This window comes from Plectropomus leopardus, chromosome 23 (assembly GCF_008729295.1).
Source record: "Plectropomus leopardus isolate mb chromosome 23, YSFRI_Pleo_2.0, whole genome shotgun sequence".
Lineage (NCBI taxonomy): Eukaryota > Metazoa > Chordata > Actinopteri > Perciformes > Serranidae > Plectropomus > Plectropomus leopardus.
The window spans coordinates 16,703,159-16,723,008 of record NC_056485.1 but is presented as its reverse complement, the minus strand read 5'-3'; the positions used below and the strand labels follow the sequence as shown (position 1 = coordinate 16,723,008).

Below are 19,850 nucleotides of genomic sequence, written 5' to 3'. Positions count from 1 at the left end.
ACCCTTTTTGAATGCTACCTACAATATTGAATACAGAGTTTTTAGCCCACCTTAGTGGAAATTTATCTTTGACTTCGCTCAAACACAGTACATACAAACACATAAAACAATGTACAAATGTACAATAAACAAAATACAGTAGTGCAAACAGGCAGGTAGAAGCAATAAACTGTATGAATAATAAAAGAGAGCATATCTTAAGAAATAGTAGTTTTCCTAATACAGTTATTCTGTGTTATTTCCTGAATGGCAAAGGGAATAAAAGACTTCCTATAAAGCACCATAGATGCATTTTTTACTATAGTGTGTGTGTGTGTGTGTGTGTGTGTGTGTGTGTGTGTGTGTGTGTGCGCGCGTGCGTCCTCTCACCATCCCCATCTGTGGGTCAGGAACTTTGACGATGTCGCAGCTCGTAAGAACAGGTGATGCGTCGTCTCCGTCCTGAGTGTGGTCAAAGTGAAACACACCGATCAGCTGAATCCATTTGTAGCAACTTGTTAAAATACACCAGGTTATGTGCCTGAAAATATTTTTAAAAAAATACCTTTTCATAATAGACAATACTGTACTCCTTGTCATTTGTTTTGACACGGGGAAACTCCACCATGAGGTACATGAAGTTAGAGCTGCGTTTCTCGCTCTGCAGAAACACACAGAAAGAAAATACATCAACTAAAAGAAACCAGGAAATTTTAAGCAAAACTTTTGACAATTGTTGAGATAGGTCTGGAAAAAGCTGGCCTTTTCCACTACATGAACTTGTTTTGAAGTCCAGCTGAACCAGCTCACCTCGTTGATCATCTCAATTTCTCTAAAGGTCAGGCGGTCCAGCCAGTCGACCTTCACCATGTGGCCCTGTCGGTGGGCCTTCGTCAGCTGCAGGAGGAGAGAAAGTGAGGGAGAAAGAGGGTAGAGAAACAAGAAAAAAAAAGGTTTACCGAGAAAAAAAACCCCCAAAAAACAGGAGGTTACGGTTCTGTAGCAGCAGAACTGGTCACAGCATGGTGGCTGATGTGCAAACAGCTCGACCAATCATGCACAAATCCAGTGCCAGCAGCCAATCCAGCATCTCCGGTCAGTCACACACTCAGCAGCCAGTCCACTCGTCAGTCAGTGTGGGTGTCGGGAATGTAAGCACACTTTTGGCCATGAACAGGAAGCCCACAACTCAGCTGGTTAGAATTAGTACTCACTCTTTAAAACAACATATGAACTGGTAGCGGCTGAGAAAAAAAACTTTGGATATGATTCAGTCAACTGCACTCAGGATTAATAAAAAAAAGATGTAAGAATAAATAAGTCTATTTTAGGAATTATTTGGTAAGTATGGTATTTTTCCACATGGATCATACTTCCTGTGTTTTTTGTGTCTAAGAGACTAATGGGAACAACAATTTTTTGACACTGGTCCAGTATTGAGTGAGAACAGGCTGCAATAAAACCATTTGGCACATGTTTGTAACGTCAGTTTATATCCACTAAAAGTGCTTTTTTTTGCCTCTGACAAGCTTAGATTACATTACTGAAAGGTTACCTAAAGTGATAGACCTTTTTGTTAATGTGTAAGATCCTTTTTATTTAACCAGAAACATTGCTGAAATCACCATTGGCACCAGACTCCTTTTAAATAAAAAGTTTCATCATTGAAAAACGCACGCCATTGAAGGTCGACAGATAAAAATAAAACTCACAAAAAACACCTTAGTTCATTTTTCCACACTTCCAACAATAAGAAACTCTGATTTGGCTTAAATAAACCCTTAATTCCCCCACTTAGATATAAAAATATGCTTGCTCTATACCCTCTAAAATTACTGTTTTTTTATTTAGAGTTTGGTGGGTCTGGTGATAGCGATTTTAGGGCTGTTTCTGCCTAAACAAAAAGGTCTACCTCTGTAAGGATCCTTCCCATAATGTTGTTAGACACCTCTGTCAGTCATTCCCCCCAGGATTTCACAATGTTTCCATCACAATAATTAACACAAATTCAGGAATTTTGTCCAATCACTGAAACTTTACTGCAAATTTTATATAAAATCTAATTTCACTGTAGAGCTGCGCACAGCATATTGATCCGCTCAGCCTCTCTATCTCTCTTTGTTTATAATGAGACTGCTGCTGCGCCTGTGACAGTCACACACTGACAGGAATAACTTTAAGCATCACATAGCTAACATTACCCAATGTTTTTCAGCGGGTTCAAGGACAAAGTTGAGCTGTTTTTCTTTCAATAAACGGCACCGTTTCCGGTGCTCATTGGTTCGCTTGTATTGGCTCGTCCCGGCCCGTTAGAGAGAGCAGGAGAAGGACAGTCCCTCAGCGGTGACCTGCTGCCCCCATCCCAACTACCTACCTTACAATTATAAACTGATTATAATTCAGAGGGAAAAACAAAATGCTCATGATAATAAACTAAATCAGAGGCAGCATCACTCAATATTCATTGGAAAAAAGCCTAAAAATATCGCAGCATTCACTACAATTTTTTAAGAAAAGCTGCTGTGAAAACATTTAAGCCTACAACAATCACAAAAAACAGTCTCCAAAATCCTGGACAGACTGGTCACTGGCAAAAACAAGCACTTTTTGGGGTGTAAATTTAATCTTGCGAAAAGACGCTGAATGCTTATATTGTTTTGTACAAACTGGCTGCAGCGCTTTCATTCAATCCTGGACCAATTTCAAACATTATTGTTCCTATTAAGTGTCACTTAAACACAAAAACCTGGAAAAATAAGGTCCAGGTTAAGAAACACCAAAGTTACCCTTTAAATTATTTATAAAACAATCAAATGTAAATATGTTCAATGAAACAAACTCCCTGACGTTCTCCCCTCAATTTTCCACAGAGCTGCAAAAAGTTTGAAAAAATGTCCTCTCGTGTCCACATAAACAAGAAATACATGCACGCACACTTACACAAAATACAACGTATGGCGACAGCAGGAAAACAAAACAAATGTGTGTGATGCTCTCAAGAACGCAGCCGTAAACCTTGAGTGTTCACACCAAAACCTGGGTCGAAATATATTTGTAAATGCACTGAATGGGTTTTTACAACACATGAGGTTTTACCGCACAGAACAACACAAACTGTGCAGGGATGTAATCGATGCAGCGAGTGTCGGGGGCGTTTAATTAATGATGCAAACTTCCCTGACACAGTCTGAATTGTTCTAATGTGGTAATCCTCGTTTTAGCAGTGCGAGCTACAGATTTATTTGCAAATACATTTGAACCTCGGCCTTCTTCACACACACGCTCCTCCACATGTACTCACATCACTGAGTACCTCCAGGTCAGGGCCCTGGAACAGACGATGGTTTAGACTCGACTTCGCATCACTCGGTTTCTCTGCTTTTCCAACGCACACACAATGTTTCTGGTCCACCCTCCACCTTTTCTCTCTCCCTTATCCTCTCTTTCAGCCACTTAGTCACAAACACATGATCCTCTCCTCATCACACTCTCTTTTCTCTCCCGTTTTTAATCCGGTTTTTGGGTCGTACCTTGGCAAGTCTGCCCATCTGGTCCTCCGTCAGGCTGCTGCTGGTGCGTCCTGGTGTGGTGGTGGGCTCTCCTCCATCTCCCTCCACGCCCGGCCAGACCTTCAGGTCGTGCATCCCTTGCCGGAACATACTAGAAGACGACAGGAGGCCACGTTTGGAAATTACAAATCAGTGTTTTTTTGTTGTTTTTGTGCACAAACTGGTGCCTAAAGCTTAAGGCAAGATAAATTTAACACTTTGTAAGACTTTTTAATGGCACTTGGAATTCAATTTAAGACCTATTTAACAATGAAATTTAAAGGGGACAAAAAATATGATCAATATTTTAAGTTTTGGGACAATTTTGCATGAATATAAAGCATTCCTTTTTTTGGGAAATATCTTGCATTTGTTGGCGATGGTGAGTTTGTGTTTCACACTCTGCATGTTTGATTACGCTGCATTTATTCCCATTGTTTCGAGTTTGGAAAAATCTTTTTGCATAAAACACACAAAGCCCTAAATTGTCAATTTTCCACATTTTTTTACAGGTTACAGATTTGTTTGCTGTTTAATCTTTTTCATCTTTTTTAATGATTTTATTGCAACTTGTGACTCTGCAGCCATTGCTAAAAGTTGTTTTTTTTGTTGTTGAATTTTGTTACTATCACATGTTGTTTATCCCTTTGGCCCACTGAATATGAATCCAGGACTTTGCTGTAAAGGGGCTTAATGCTCAGTCAATGTTCCCTGAGTAAACTATGGTTGATGAATTTGCACTCCCCCGTCATACGTGGTCCAGTGACAGCTAGCTCGTGGACCGTGGATCCACTGCTCTAAGTAATCCTGACCGAAAACAGCGTGATGTTAATGTGGAGGAATTCACTAAATTTGATTTTCAAAAACTGATGTTAGCAATTATTTTACAATGTCACAAAAAAATCATAAAATCCTGCTTCCTATGAGCATTTTAAGACATTTAAAAGATTGATTCAAGTCATCTGAATACCAATTATTTTTAGATAGATGAATTCAGTGCCTTTAAACACTTTAAGTATCTGCAGAAATCCTTTAAAATTCAGCTGCGAGGTGAAGTCAAAACAGTTTTTTTAATCACCTGGCAGCAAAACGCAGAACTTTTCAGGAACAAAGAAATAACAGTATGAGCTTAGACTCACCCATATTTGCCAAATAGGGTGACAGTGGTCCCCCCGACGGGGACAGCTCTGCCGGGCCCATAGATGTCCCAAACTGTGAGAGCCACCTGAGCACTTTGGGGAAGGTCTGGGTACTTGACCGGCAGCCGCAGCCACTCGTTCCAGCTGCACAGGACAGAGAGAGGACAGGACAGAGAGAGGACAGGACACAGAGAGAGAGGACAGGACAGAGAGAGAGAGAGAGGACAGGACACAGAGAGAGAGGACAGGACACAGAGAGAGAGGACAAGACACAGAGAGAGGACAGGACACAGAGAGAGAGGACAGGACACAGAGAGAGAGGACAGGACAGAGAGAGAGGACAGGACAGAGAGAGAGGACAGGACACAGAGAGAGAGGACAGGACACAGAGAGAGAGGACAGGACACAGAGAGAGAGGACAGGACAGAGAGAGGACAGGACACACAGAGAGAGGACAGGACACAGAGAGAGAGGACAGGACAGAGAGAGGACAGGACACACAGAGAGAGGACAGGACACAGAGAGAGAGGACAGGACAGAGAGAGGACAGGACACACAGAGAGAGGACAGGACACAGAGAGAGAGGACAGGACACAGAGAGAGAGGACAGGACTGAGAGAGAGAGAGAGGACAGGTCACAGAGAGAGAGGACAGGACACAGAGAGAGAGGACAAGACACAGAGAGAGGACAGGACACAGAGAGAGAGGACAGGACACAGAGAGAGAGGACAGGACAGAGAGAGAGGACAGGACAGAGAGAGAGGACAGGACACAGAGAGAGAGGACAGGACACAGAGAGAGAGGACAGGACACAGAGAGAGAGGACAGGACAGAGTGTAAGAATTTTTAATTTTTTTAATTTGCTTTTATTGGAGGAAATTTCGTGTCTTTTTGACTCTTGAGACAGAATAATACATTGAGAGGAAAATGTAGAGAATATCCTAATAAATATATCTTTTATGTACTTTCGGGAGGAATGTCTGAATGTCATTAAGACTAAATGACAAAAACTGAAACAAAAAGGTTGAATTAAAAAAAAAAAATTAAAAATTTGACTTTTTATGTAGCAATGGTCAGGAGAAAAAAACAAGCAGACAGATTGTTACTCACTTCCAACGTGTGCTGAACGCTTTATACGAGGTGCGGACGGGCAGCGCGAGAGGTTTTCCTTCAGCAAACACCTGACAGGTGACGTAGAGGTCCGAGCAGTTCTCCTGGTAGAGGCCAGAGAACCGCAGCATCGGGTCTTCAAGCAGCGCTTTGTAGCTCTTTTGCTCTCGTTTCCCCTCTAAACTGCCTCTGGACGAGGAGAGAGGACACAGAGCGGGGCGGTGAGGAAGAGGAGAAATGCTGATGTTATCAAGAGTTCTCCACCCGTCCCCTCACACAAAAATCAACATTTGTAAACTTAATTTTGGACAGTTTGTGGGGGTTTTGTGTATGTGTGTTTTCGTATATATCACTTTTACAGACTGGGCTTTAAGTTAATTTCATTTTCCTCGACTATTTCAATCCAAAAAGGATAAAAACTAAAAAAACCTTATTATAGAGAAAAGGTGACGATAGCACCTTAAATTATGTGTGTTTTGGGGATTGTTCACTTTTTTACTTGACAGTGTGACATATACAACAGAAACACAAGGACAAATAAAAACATTAATACAGTGCTGCAAAAAAGTATTTCTCCCCTTCCTGATTTCTTACTTTTTTGCATGTGTGTCACACTCAGCTGTTTCAGATCATCAAACAAATTTAAATATTAAACAAAGATAACCCAAGTTAACATAAAATGCAGTTTTTCCGTGATTTTATTTGTTAAGGCACCTAAAACTGCATTTTGTGTTTACTTGTGAGTTATCTTCTAAACGTATATTTTAAGTTTGCTTGATCTGAAATGGCTAAGAGTGACAAAGGTACAAAAAAAGTAAAATCGGTAAAGGGGCAAATACTTTCACAGCACTGTATATATCGACTTATTTCGACAGACTCCTTAATCTATATGCAAATTTACCAAAATTTTCCTTCCATTATTTTGCACGTTTTGATCTATTTATTTTCTTTTTGCTGTTAACTTGAAAAGAAACAAGCATGTAGTTCAAACACTATAGTTAAGTTGACTGCAGAGTAAACATCGTCTATTTGTACTGAACTTAGTTTGAAATGAGAGAAAACCTGGCAACAGATCACAGCTGCTTCATTAATTTAACCCTTTTAATGCAATAATTACACCTATGAGCTGTGTGCAAGATTTTAATACTGTCAGATCAAGAACAGACTCAGAAGAAAGTCAACACGTCTCTCTCTCTCAGCTGATGAATAGATTCAGTTTACTGTTTTAAAATAACTTTTTCTCAACCTTTACAACACATCACAAAAGACTGCAATCAGGGATCTTTGACCCATCAAGGTGTTTATTTTTCTCAATGATTTTGTGCTTATTTTTTAGTGCTGACTTGTCATTTTATTTCCTTTACAGTTTTTAATCTGTTTATTTGTTTTTGTTTGTATGTTTATTATGAAACCCTGAAACCAGATGGTTCCTCTCATGAGGTTTATCCTAATGAATAAACGTGTGCGACAACAAATGGATGCTTTGCACTTTATACTGCCAACCAAATCTACCTACTGGTGCAAATAAAGTAACCTGAACCTGAAACATCAAAATAATTGAATGCTTATTTCTTTTGTACAGAATTTTTGATCAACTGACAAACAGTTTCAGCACAACGTCCCTCCAAACAAAAGTCGACAAATCTGAATTTATGATAAATGTGACATTTACTTTACTGGTTCATTAAAATGTGAAACTGTATTTTATGACATAGTTTGAAGCTGTAAGTCAGTGAAATGTGTGTGAATCTCTCTCTCTCTCTCTCTCACACACACACACACACACACACACACACACACACAACACACATACACACACACACACACACAACACACACACACACACACACACACACACAACACACACACCACTCAGACACACACACAGCCAAAACATTAGCAGCATCCTGTCCAGTCACAAGATAGATTAGTTACACCGCTTTGGCAAAAAGAGACGCGTTAACTGCAAATACTTACATCTTTTATTAGTTGGACGTTGATGTCCCAAGTCAACAGCTGTAACATAGTTGAATTTATCGTTAGTCCATCTTCTCGACGGGAAAACACTAAATTTGAACCAAAAACCTGACGACTTCAACATGAAACCCGGCGGTTATACGAGACTTCGCTAGCGGTTAGGTTTGCGACCAGGCACTCGGCTCGGCACAAAAAACACCGCCGAATAACCGTTTAAACTGCCGCTCACACGGTTAGCGTCCGTATCAGTCCGTACACGATTTACAAAGATACGTTTGAGTGGGCTGAATTCTACCCGTAAAGAACATTATTTTGGCGGCTTGTCGCACCGGGCATGATTAGATGTTTTTCGATAGCTTACACAACAACACAGCTGCGGCTAAATCAACTGCCCAGGTTTAAAGTAGTCGATCACCGATGCTTAGTGGGGTGTTTAAAAAAGTCATGACGCGATTCATTGTATCGTGTGTTGATTGGTCGAGCCTGACTGGAACCTAAGAGGAAGTGAGAATGGAGGGCGGGGTTTACGGCATGCTTATTAAAGGGACAGTACACCTGAGGAGTGTGATGTCTATCAAAAGAATATTTACCATTACATTAGATCAGTAAGATATATTTTTAAAATTTATTTTAATATATTTATATATCTGTACATTGCATATTCTATTTCCCCTCTGGAGATCATAAACGGCTCAATTTATCTTATTAAAATATTGTGCCGTGATGCTATTAAATTAAAATAAATTATGTTAAATACAAATATTATATTAACATTGTTTTTACATTATATTGTATATTTATTTATATATTTGTCAGAAAAATAGTAGAGATCAATCAAGGCTTTTATTTTATCTCAATAAAATATTTTTCTATAATGCTATAAAAAAATTAAATTCACATCTTTATTTATTTTTTAAACTATTTTGTGGGGTGTGCCAAAGCCAATAACAAATGCTATTTGTAGAGCTTAGAGAGACAAGAGACAGTTTTTTTTTGTTTTTTTTTTTGTTTTTGTTTTTTTTTTTTGAAAAACTTTCTCTGGGTAATTTTCCCATTTGGTCATCAAATTATTATAAACAGAAATTCCCTGCTCAATTTTCCCTTTTTTTTTGCATAATTTTGTAATATTAAAACACATTTTTAGGTAATTTTACTGTCAACTTTTTACTAATTTCTTGAAATGTGTGGGACATTTCTTGTCAAGTTTGTCAGTGCTTTTATTTCATTTTTTTCAACAATATCAAACCAATTTGTTCGCGATTTTAAAGGGTCACACAGCTTTGAGAGGCATCTGAATGCAGCACAAGAAAACTGATGTTAATTCACATTTCAAAGAGTTAATTACTTGCTGAAATGATCATAGTTATTCGAAATATGTAGAAGATTTTTTTTTTAAAGAAGAACATTTTTGCAGGAGTTTACCTCTTTCGGCACAGTTTGCCCCATATGTATAAAATGTACAAAAACAGTCCTTGTTACCGAACGTGATGACAGCGCCTTGAACTTGTAACAGAAAATTCTTCCACTTAAACGCACTTGTCCCCCAATTAAGTGCAAATCCGTGGAAGGCAAGGCGCTTGTTTTGTGTGACAGGAAAATCCTTCATCTTTTGTTTTGTTGAGGTCCTCCTTTTCATCAACGCTGACGACAAATCAGGGTGTGAACTCATCGCCAGTAAATCCGTACAGGGACCCACAGGCTTTCTGAGGGAAGTCAGCAGAACCACCCGAGATGAATTTCATGGAGGAACATCGACCATCAAAACATCCTCTGACCTCCGAAACGGCATCTGAATGGACATCAAGTGAAAGATGACAGATTTAATCTTTATAAACGTGGGTCAACATCAATTTTCTTGTACTGCATTTAGACGGTGGGACTTTTACAAGTTATTAAACCTTTGAAACCTGAGTGTGAACATCGTTTGATTTCTTTCAAAAATACAAAGGAAAAAGCAAAGAGCAACTTCCCAAAAAATGTGCCACAAATTGCTGTAATATTAGTTAAAGGGTGAAAGAATAATTTCCATAAAATTTTTTGTAAAAAAAAAAACATAAAAAAATAAAAAGAGGCAAATCTTGGGGTGTAAAAAATATCCTTGTAGGAAATAAACTATATTTTATAAATGTTAGATTTTTATCTTTAAATTGTGTTAAAGGAAAAAAATTATACCAATTTTTCTTTCTTTTTGAGTAATTTTCTTGTTTGTGTTTGTTGCTTATGTTTTTTTAGGTAATTTTCTTTTAACTCTTTACAAATTCTTGCAAATTACAGGCCATGTGTTGTTGTGTTGCTCATTGCCTTTCCCAATGGTTAATTTAATTTATTTTTGTGAGGCAAGACAAAATAGTTGACAATGGACAAGACAGGACAGAACTTAATACACTGTGTGAAAAATATAAAACAGAGGGAATCAACTTAGCAGGGATGTTTTAGAAAGTAATACAGTCACATTGTTCAGGTTTCAAAGGGTTAAACCATCTCTGCTTCTATTGGGTGTTAGTATTAGGCTATATATTACTGACAACTGAACCTAAACTGCAACAACTCTCCATAGAAACAACGCACAGTTTCGGAGAGGCAACTGTGAGTCATACAGATCGAATGAATGAAGAAGAATCCCGACTGATGAGAGAGACCAATAAACACTCTCCGACTACTGTGGGGTACCACAGAAAAGGCACGTAAAACACCACGCTACGAGGCCCCGGGGCCTCCTGTGAGAGGCTTGAGAGGAATTTTCCTATGATCTCGCACCTCAGGCTGCAAACAACTGGAAGAAGATGAGCTAATGTTTTGTTGGCCCGGGCAGCGATACTGCGCTGCACTGTCAGGTCAGATCACAATTAATATTTTTAAGATTACACAGAAATGCAGACGCCTGCACAAGAAACTAGAGCCCCATAGATAATGGATTTTTGGAACTGATGCAGACGTTGAAATCAAGGATATGTTACAAACTATCTATACAAGAACATTTTTATGTAGTAATGATGTCTTTTAATTAATGGAAAATGTGTATAAAAAGTAGGGTTGACAGATTATCAGCCTGGCTCATTATTGGGGCAGATATCCTTGTTTTGTTATAATGATCACCAATCAAAAATTAATAAATAAATTAATTAAAAAGTGCAAATAAAATTTCAGCATGGGAGGAATTTTTACTTTGTAAAACCTCAAGAAGCTATTTTTATTTATTCATTTTTATTTAATTTTTTAAGTGATTTTATTTTGAAAAGAAAGTTGCTGGGAACTTGTATATGATGTTGAACATTTCAGTTTTTATTAAACATTTGCTAAACACATTTAAACAAAGTTTTGTGTTGGAGTTTGTTATATTCCAAAGTATTGACAGGATGATTTTTTATTTTATTGTAAATGCATATCAGTACCAAATATCGGTTAACAGTCTTATTAAGTAATAATAATAATTGGTTCTGGCTTTGACAAAACAATATTGCTCGACCCTTAGCTCTGATGATGGTGGTGGAGGCACTTTGGTCAGATCTCTCACAGCTGTTAAAATGAATGGAGATCTCGTGACTTTTGGGCCATAGCATTTGATTTACACGTGTCCGGTTTTGCTCTGTATAGAGGCATCTGCGTTTGTTTCTCTACAAAATGCATCTGGGGTTTTCCTTTTGTTTGAGAGCAGCCTCGGTCAGATCATCTCAAAGTCTTTTCACTCTATATTTCAATTCTAGAAATTCGATGTATTAATTTCAGCAGATCAAGCATGTGTTTTACATGTGCATTAGTCACATCTTCAGTTTCTGCACAGCAACCTGGCCGACAAAAACCATATGAGAGGTTGAGTGGTGATGAATCATGTTTGATAATTCCATCCCTCCTCCTCTCCTCCTCCTCTCCTCCTCTCCTTGGACGTCACCTCTCTCTCCCTCCCTGCCCTCTGCCTCACCTCCTTCTCTCTTAGTCACCACATGGATGTGTCATTGTTTCTATCACTTTAGAGGTTCATGCCTGCTGAAGCGCAGCGACGTGATCTCCAGAGTGCCAAAACAGCGCCAAGACCACCACCTCCTCGTTCCCCAACGGATGGCACCGCTGACACCTTCTCCAGCCAGGCCTGTGGGCCACATGACGGCGCTGACCACGCCTCCACGCCGTGATCATAAAGCCCCGGGATGTATAAATAAGGGAGCAAAGAGAGGAGAGGAACCAGAGGCTGAAAAGACGACGTGAAGATGGAGCTGGCCAGGGTTAACTGGGTGCTTGCAGCCGCTTGTTTTTTTCTGTGGACCAGTTGTGTTTCTGCTGCACCCATGGAGTGCCACTTCGACTCCAGAGGTGAGAGCCCACGCTTTTAAATCTTATCTGGACTTGAAAATGAAATATATGATCTTTCTGAATGGATTGTTAAACTTTATTTCTTGTTCCAGCGCTGTGTGTGTTTGAGGGGAGGCACTACTCGTTGGGGGAAACCTGGATGGACAACGCCTGCATGCAGTGCACCTGCCTGCACCCTGTCGGGGTCGGTTGCTGCGAGACGTGAGTACACAAACAGCCTGTGAGGTTTGGTGTCCAGATGCCCACAGTTACTGTACGGTGGTTTGCAAATGTTCAGGCTATTATTTGAGTAAATGTAGCATTAACACAATTTAAAAATACTCTGTACATTCAAAGTTGCACTGAAGTACTGGCAGCAAAATGTACAAATAAATACTTAAAGTAAAATGATGCAGAAAGGACCATTTTAGAGTGTTTTTTATATAATCGTATTAGCTTTTTATTTTTATTTTTTTAAAATTTGCACACAAAAATTGCATAAAATTGCACCAATTATTTAAAAATTCTATTTTAAAAAAATCTATGCTTTTATTATGTTTGCATGTCACCCTTGTGTCTTAAATAAAGCAAAATAAAAATACAAAATAAAACATCGAGTGACATAAAAGTAGATAATTAAGTATGGCAATAACCTCAAAGCTTTACCTCGCTGTAGTACTTGAGTAAATGTGCTTTCTACCACTCAAGAACATTTCGGCTGCTCTTATTCAGGCTCTTTTCTTTCAGAATTGTCCAAAATTGACTGTTTGGGAAGATAAACACTGTGATCTGTAACCTCCACCAGTGTTAGGAGTTTTCAGTCCACAAAGCAAAGAATGAATTTAAGAGTGCGAGAAAAACTGTTTTTTTAAATCATGAGAGTTGCAAAAGTTTTCTCCTTTACCTTAATTACTGTCCAGGGTGCATCGGCCGGTGGACTTTCCTGCGTGGTGTGAGGTGCGCGTGGAGCCGGTGACCTGCAAAGTGTCTCTGGTCCAGACAGCCGACCCGCGTCTCCCTTGTTCTCCAGGCGAGGACATCCAGGACCCGAGCCACGGATCGCTTCAGCTGCAGCCGCAACGACTGGACGGGTAGAAAACAGCTCAGACCAGAACCTGTTGGCCTGTGAAACCAGTACTCACCATAGTTAAATAACCAGTTTATACACATACTGTACTGATATAAAACTTAAACAGCATTTGTACTTTTGGGATTGTTTCATTAATGAAGGCTGAAATCGTCTGTGAAAATATATTTAAATAAAACTGCAGTATCTTCCAGCAGAAAATGTTTTCAACCCAGCGCCACATTATTTACCACATTAACAAATCTTCATCTTCAGTATGAAGTTAGTTATGAGTTTGTCCTCCTCTCACTTAATTCATTATTGACTTATTGTAAATACAAGCAAATATATACTCACATTAATATATATAACTATTCCTGTTAAATTTGACCTGTTCTCTGCTGTAGCTCATTTACCCTCCAAATAAAAATCTTTACAAAAGAAACAATGTTGAATTTTGTGAAGTAAATCCTCATAGCAATTTAACAAATTTAAATCACACTTTTAATTATTCTTTCTCTTGTAGTATTTACATGATACAGCCTTTCCTCAAGCTACAGGAAAACAGTTAAACGATAAAAAATATTTTGAAAAAGAAACATTTGTTTCATAAAATGAGAAAAAGCAAGCGTGCATGAGTAAAGGAATAAAAAATTAAATAAATACAGAAATGCATCGCAACGTCAGAGATAGCTGCACGTCATAAGGTCCAAATAGAAATGTGTATTTAAAGTTAAGATGCACCACAATATGTATATGAAGAAGGCAAAACATTGCATAATATACATAAGGAATCCATCCCTGTTTCTGCATATACAGTGGAAACAACAAAATAATAATGCTCCTTTCTTCCTGAAATGTGCACTTCTACGCTGACATTTCTCATCTCGAAACACAAAACAGTCTCTTTGTCTCACACACAGACACACACACACCTGACTGTCTCTGGTTCACAGTCTCACACACTCAGCAGTCAGATGTTGATGCTGTTGGTCCCCGTAAAGTGGGACATGTAGGACGCCAGGGCCGGGTTGGTGGGCAGGACTTTGATTGGCAGATCCCAGCTGAAGGTATCCACATCGACATTCTCCGCCCCCGCCCAAACTGTGACCTCTGATTGGTTCTGCAGAACTGTGGGCGGCTCCATGGGCTCTCGGGCGGTGACGAACTCAAAGTGAAGGCGCCACCTCAGGATCACTGGACAAGCAGAGGTCAAATTTTGGTTGTTAATCTGATGTGTTTGTTTGACTTTATCCTGCATATGATGCATCAAAATGCACTAATATGGCCCGAGGTGACCTCTTACATGTTGCAAACAGAAGACTCATTAAAGCTTTGATACTCAGGATTGTAGCTCCAGTTTAAAAAAAATGTTCGCCAGCAAAAGTGAAAATAAAAGCCCGCCCCAGATTCTCTCTCATTTGGCATTTTGTCTCTATATTTGCACTTTTCTGGAGCTGTGTCTCTTGGATGCCTGCTGCCTTTTTATAAAAGCCCCGACCTCACCTGAGCACTGTGGCAGTTCACGCCCATAAAAGTCCCAAAAACAGAAAATTTAAAAAAAAGAGAAAATAAAGGCAGAGGGCAGAATCGCTGCAGAAATTTACACTACCATACACTTCTAGTCATAAGTGATGATTGAGATAGATTTAAACCAATTAGTTTTCACACCAATAAATTAAAAAAAGAAGCTACTCTACCCGTGAAAAACTGTTTGGACAGAAAGCGGTAATGTCGTTAAATATTTATGGGACCATATTCTAGTGTGCAGACTCTTTTTTTCATCTCTTTCATGACATCTTATCAAGCACCTAGTGTTTATCGCCTGGATATTTTGTACACTTTTTCTAAAGTTTGGATGACACTGATCTTTGAGTTATTGTGATGAAGTCTAAGAATTCACATTTGACAAAAAAAGCCCCAAAAGATTAAGAACTTCTGCTCCATCAGACTTGAGATATTACATTTGACATGTTTAAGCCTACTGGAGACGGACCTATGTCTGTGCTGAAACCCGGCGTGACGTTGAGGGGGATGGGGAGCGAGAAGTGGCTGGAGGCGGTGTGGAGGCAGGACTCCATGTGTCGTCCGTGTCCAGTCACACTGATGACCTGTCCGGGGCGCCGCTGGTACTGCGGCTGGATCTCCTCCTCGCTCTGAAGGCTCACTGAATACTGGAAAACACACACAAACACAGGATAGTTTAATTTAAATTTTTAAAAACAAATGTAATCAACAGCGGAGACTGTGGCAAAGTGCGAAAACGAGAACAGCAAACACACCTGCAGGCAGGGAATGTCTCCCTCTGAGAAGTTGAATGTGCCGATGATGTCCTCGCCGAGTCGGTACACAGTCTTGAAGATGCAGAACTTTGCCACTTTCCCGCGCATGTTGGTGATATTAAACATGTCTGGACAAAACAAAGGAAAAAAATCGAACAAATAAATAAAAGACAGAACAATTGCATTCATAAAGGAAGATTACAAGCAGAACACCAGTATTATTTAGAGGTCCACAGCATTTATCAGACTGCTGTTACTAAATGCACTGGTACACATTTTTTAACTTTGTTTTTTGCTTTGTCATCCATTTTAGTGCACATACATATTATCTGTTTATGTGTCTATCTTGAAATTAGCTGCTCTGTAGGTCAACTAAGACATGACGGGGATGAAACAATTTAGCTAGTGAGGCAACGAATTCATTACTTACTACAAACTGACAAAATAAAGATCATGCTTTAGATTTAAGAACAACTTCAGTGAGATAATTAGGTGCTTTTATGGCCAAAGGCAGCAAAACTGAGTCGGACTCACGGGGGCAGCGTCGTGAGGTGGTGACCATCAGCATGTCCAGCGCTCTCTCCAAAGGTCGAGCATCCCTGCGGCTCGATTCCTCTTCCTCCAGGAACGGGTTGGAGGGGGAAACCTCCTCGTCCTGAGGGAACGGAGGCTCGGGCATGCCTACAGGTTAGACAGGAAAGTACCATTGTTCGGGATTTCAAAGTGTGATAGAAGTCAAATAACACGACTCAACGTTTTTCATTCTCTATGTTACGCATCAAACAGTCTTTGTCTCCACAGATCAACAGCCTGATAAATCGCAACATGAGCCGTCCCCTTTTATTTATCACAAAAACATTTCTGTGGTTACAGAGCATCAAGGGACACATCTAACGAGCTGCTGAGGCTTCGCAGCGAAAAATGCAATCAACAGAGATAAAAAGTAACACAAACATATCTTGCCTTGCAGAACGAGCACTCTGAAGGGGACTCTGAGCAGTTTGATAGGCGAGTTGACTCTCTGGCAGCCGATGGTCAGTTTGTAGACGTACTTCACCGCCTGACCACGGAAGCTAGGAGGACCGTCGATGGGTACGATCTCACTGTATGAATCTGCAGGAGAGCGAGTGTACAGATCAGACTGTTTGAATCACACACAGAAACAAATATGTTCATTTAAAAATGCTGCATGACCATTTTACTAAATATGAAACATTTAAAACCTTTATTTTGCAAAAGTGTTGTCGCTTGGCCACATTTGGTTGAGAGGCAGAACCAGCATTGGTTTTAACTTATCTATAAAGCTCTGAAAAAGATGCTTCCCGCCCTATATTTCATCTCCTTTAACTCTGAACTCACATAATCTTGGTACTCTTGGTCGCAGAATAGCTTGTTACTCCACATTTTCCAAATCAGAACTGAATAAGGAAACATGAAATCTTCTCACAGTTCACCTTGTTCATGGAAGAATCTGCAAAGGAACTTAAACTTGGACACAAATTCCTTATTTCAGATCTTGTTTTAATTAAGTGTAAATGTTTTGAATTATTCTTCTACACCACATTTGTTATCCTGTATTTTTATTTTTTTAGCTTTCTACAATGCTATTATTGTTTGTTGTTTTGTATGATTTTATTTATATTGTAACTGTTATTTGTTGGTGTTTTGATAGTTTTCAATGTCTGTTCATGCTCGGCATCATTGAAAATGAGCGTCTCCCTTAATTGAATCTTTAATAAAGGTTTGAATGAATGAATTTAGATAAGCACTGTGGTTTTCATCTCCTCTTTTAAAGAAAGTATTCATTTATCATAATTTTTATGACACTAAAAGATTAGATTGACCAATAAACAGATTCACAATGGGCTTTTTTTTTTCTTTGATTGTAAATAAGGAGCCAGAATACATGAAAAAAGCATAAAAATAGAGCATGTTAATCACAACAAAAAAGTGAGTGGAGTGAAACCCCCCAACAAAGGTTTGTGCTAGGCCCTCAATGTTCAATGCTGTTTTTTTAACTGGCCCCTGGCATCCTATATTTTTTTCAAAAGTGGCCCCTTTGGCAAAGCAAGTATTCCTGATCTAGACCTTTTTTCCACATACGGACTCACGTACAGGTTTTGCTCTCCCCGGGGTCTAGCCGCAGGTCACAGAATAGTATCTTGGGTGGTGTGTCCAGCACACACTGACCTCGCTCTCCTGTAGAAGAAAGGAAAAATGATAAGGTAAAACATATTACACATGATGCAATAAGGCTACTAGAACAAGGCTAGTAATGTCCAGAGCTGTTTAATTGTTTTTTTTTTTTTTTAAGATTTATTGTACTTAAGTCTGCAGTAAAAATGCTTTATTTATTTCTGCTTATCTCAGATTGCATGTTTTCCTCCGTTTACTAACCTCTGCTTGGTATGAGCACTGTGTTGCTCTCAGCCTGGACGTCCTGTTTGTTACCCTGAGCCGGCAGGGCCACTCTGGTCTCACTGGCATGAAACTGGCAGTGGATCTGAGCACTGGCCCAAGCCAGCATCTCACTGGGACACAGCCAGAGGAAACACAGGGGTTACACAAGGGGCATTTGTGGAATGATTGGCTAAATGATTGATTCAAGTGTCCTGCATCACATGATCCCAGTTCATAAGGGACTACAAAACACTGGACCACAACCAAGATGATTGATAGGATAATCCGTAATTAAGCTCACTGTGGGAAAATGTACAACATTACAGCAGCAAAGGGAATAATGCAAACAAGAAACTTCAGTTAAAAACACACATACATTAGTATGCATCAGCAAAAAAACGTCAGTCTGATACATAGAAAGTAAAAACACAGGACAACTAAATAAACATTAAAATACACAATAATAAAATGCACAGAGATACACGAAATAAAAGAGACAACATTTTAAAAGTTTCCATACATAGCTCCTTAACTCTTATCCTGCTCAATGGACACTGCATGTTTCACTAAAGTTAGGTTTACAAATATAAGTCAGTTACATTGACACACATTTCTGCAATGCACGTATTCTAAATACTGTAATGAATTTTAAACATATGTATGCTACATATTTTTACAGACACTTTCTGTTTTGTGTTTATAATTTTTGACTTTCATAAAATGTTTCTCACGCTGCATTCAGACACTTTTTACAAGCATTTAAACCTTGGAAACCTGAAAAATAGGTTCAATTTTCTTCAAGAACATGGAGAAAAAGGCAATAAAAATGCAATAACCTAACATATATATCTAGCTACACATTACAGGCCATGCTTTTTTTTGTTTTTTATTTTCCATTTTGGCTTTTTTAATATTAATTTTGGAAGAAATCAAGCCGATCTACTCAGGTTAAAAGGAAATCCTACCTGCTGGCAGAGGTGGAAAGGTGAGACATCGGGTTGGTGAAAGTTATGAGACACTCCATGAGCTCCCCGGCGAGAAACACGGGGCCCCGGGCCATGGAGGCCACCACCTCGATCATCTGTAACATTACACCCCAACAACACCAAATTAAACACCCAAATCACTGGTACGGAGAACAAAATGCAGCGGGATACGTTGTTTTGTTTATCTGCAGTTATGTGTTCACATTCCGCTACAAGCTAGCTACCGAAGTTGTTTGCCTGCTCGCTAAAGGCTGCTGTTTGTGTAATTTTAATAAATACCTTGGTTTTAAACGATCCTTCGACAACACAGTCACGTTGCCTTATCCCCCTGTGTTCCTAAATTCACTTCTCTAATAAAACAATATGACATTTGACGGTCTTTCGAGCAGAGCTAAGCATTGCTCGTCTGATTAGCTAGCATCCCTGCTACAGTAAACAAAAAAAACTATGTGCAGATTTGTTACGTCCGCTGCTGCTCGACTGAAAACTAACCAAGGAAAACGAAACTGCTAAAAATGAATGACCAGATATCGGCAAACACACGTTGCATTGAATCTTATCTTAGTCTAAAGTCATATCGGTGTGTTAATCTTTCCAAAACATTTATTTTTTCAGAATAAAACGGCAAAGTAAGACTTCGGTAAAGTTTTTTGTCGGCCAGCTCAAAGACGTCCCGTGGCACAGACACCGAGAGGTGGACTGTTGCTATGGTAACTTTAGGGGAGGCGTAAAATCAAAAGTTATAATTTAGCGGTTTTCGGTACTAAAACCTTACATACTACAGAAGCCCTTTTCTGATAATTTTTATAAATTGCGTATGTGTGGAAAAAAATTGAATGAATGTCAATGGGAGAGGAGATTAATAAATGGGGATAGACATAACCCCCCCGTTTTACTCCAAATGGTACAGGCTCCGCAGCTACTTTGCTGGTATGTGGACTTTGCGACCCTACGTTTTGCTTGACAGGCATTATTTACCTCCAGTCTGTTTACCAATGTTGACTCCACCACACGCTACTACAGGCATGATTTATTCAACCTGAAGGTACCTTTTTACAGTTTCTCTGTATACTTTA

At 39.3% G+C, this 19,850-nt stretch overlaps 3 protein-coding genes across 3 annotated transcripts in view; 1 reads left to right on the top strand and 2 right to left on the bottom strand.

Annotated features, from left to right (window-relative positions):
* pik3c3 (phosphatidylinositol 3-kinase, catalytic subunit type 3) overlaps positions 1–11,853 on the bottom strand; it is a 30,975-nt gene extending 19,122 nt beyond the window's left edge. The window contains exons 1-8 of the mRNA XM_042512711.1: positions 11,735–11,853; positions 5,777–5,965; positions 4,667–4,810; positions 3,510–3,639; positions 3,281–3,307; positions 790–876; positions 545–640; positions 370–441 (exon numbers count right to left, since the gene is read on the bottom strand). Of these exons, the coding sequence (XP_042368645.1) occupies positions 370–441; positions 545–640; positions 790–876; positions 3,281–3,307; positions 3,510–3,639; positions 4,667–4,810; positions 5,777–5,965; positions 11,735–11,853 (864 nt within the window). The remainder of the gene's footprint in view (positions 1–369; positions 442–544; positions 641–789; positions 877–3,280; positions 3,308–3,509; positions 3,640–4,666; positions 4,811–5,776; positions 5,966–11,734) is intronic.
* msmp1 (microseminoprotein, prostate associated 1) lies at positions 11,852–13,504 on the top strand. Its single transcript, XM_042512710.1, has 4 exons — positions 11,852–11,900; positions 11,948–12,061; positions 12,154–12,262; positions 12,961–13,504. The coding sequence occupies exons 1-4, from the start codon at positions 11,852–11,854 to the stop codon at positions 13,133–13,135; spliced, it is 447 nt and encodes a 148-aa protein (XP_042368644.1). The 3' UTR covers positions 13,136–13,504.
* Positions 13,505–13,592: 88 nt separating this feature from the next.
* rgp1 (GP1 homolog, RAB6A GEF complex partner 1) lies at positions 13,593–19,204 on the bottom strand. The gene is made up of 9 exons (XM_042512337.1): positions 19,054–19,204; positions 18,754–18,869; positions 17,786–17,919; positions 17,504–17,587; positions 16,352–16,501; positions 15,923–16,069; positions 15,389–15,516; positions 15,103–15,280; positions 13,593–14,303 (listed from the first exon to the last, which is right to left on the bottom strand). The coding sequence occupies exons 2-9, from the start codon at positions 18,867–18,869 to the stop codon at positions 14,080–14,082; spliced, it is 1,161 nt and encodes a 386-aa protein (XP_042368271.1). The 5' UTR covers positions 19,054–19,204; the 3' UTR covers positions 13,593–14,079.
* Positions 19,205–19,850: the final 646 nt, after the last annotated feature.

Bases quoted from the DNA above. Each gene is read 5' to 3' on its own strand.
- msmp1 (XM_042512710.1), top strand. From the start codon at position 11,852: ATGACGGCGCTGACCACGCCTCCACGCCGTGATCATAAAGCCCCGGGA. The intron at 12,062-12,153 runs GTGAGAGCCCAC...TTCTTGTTCCAG, and splicing joins GTGCCACTTCGACTCCAGAG to CGCTGTGTGTGTTTGAGGGG. The intron at 12,263-12,960 runs GTGAGTACACAA...ATTACTGTCCAG, and splicing joins GGGGTCGGTTGCTGCGAGAC to GGTGCATCGGCCGGTGGACT.
- rgp1 (XM_042512337.1), bottom strand. From the start codon at position 18,869: ATGATCGAGGTGGTGGCCTCCATGGCCCGGGGCCCCGTGTTTCTCGCC. The intron at 17,920-18,753 runs GTAGGATTTCCT...GCTGTGTCCCAG, and splicing joins CTTTCCACCTCTGCCAGCAG to TGAGATGCTGGCTTGGGCCA. The intron at 17,588-17,785 runs GTTAGTAAACGG...TTTCTTCTACAG, and splicing joins AGTGCTCATACCAAGCAGAG to GAGAGCGAGGTCAGTGTGTG.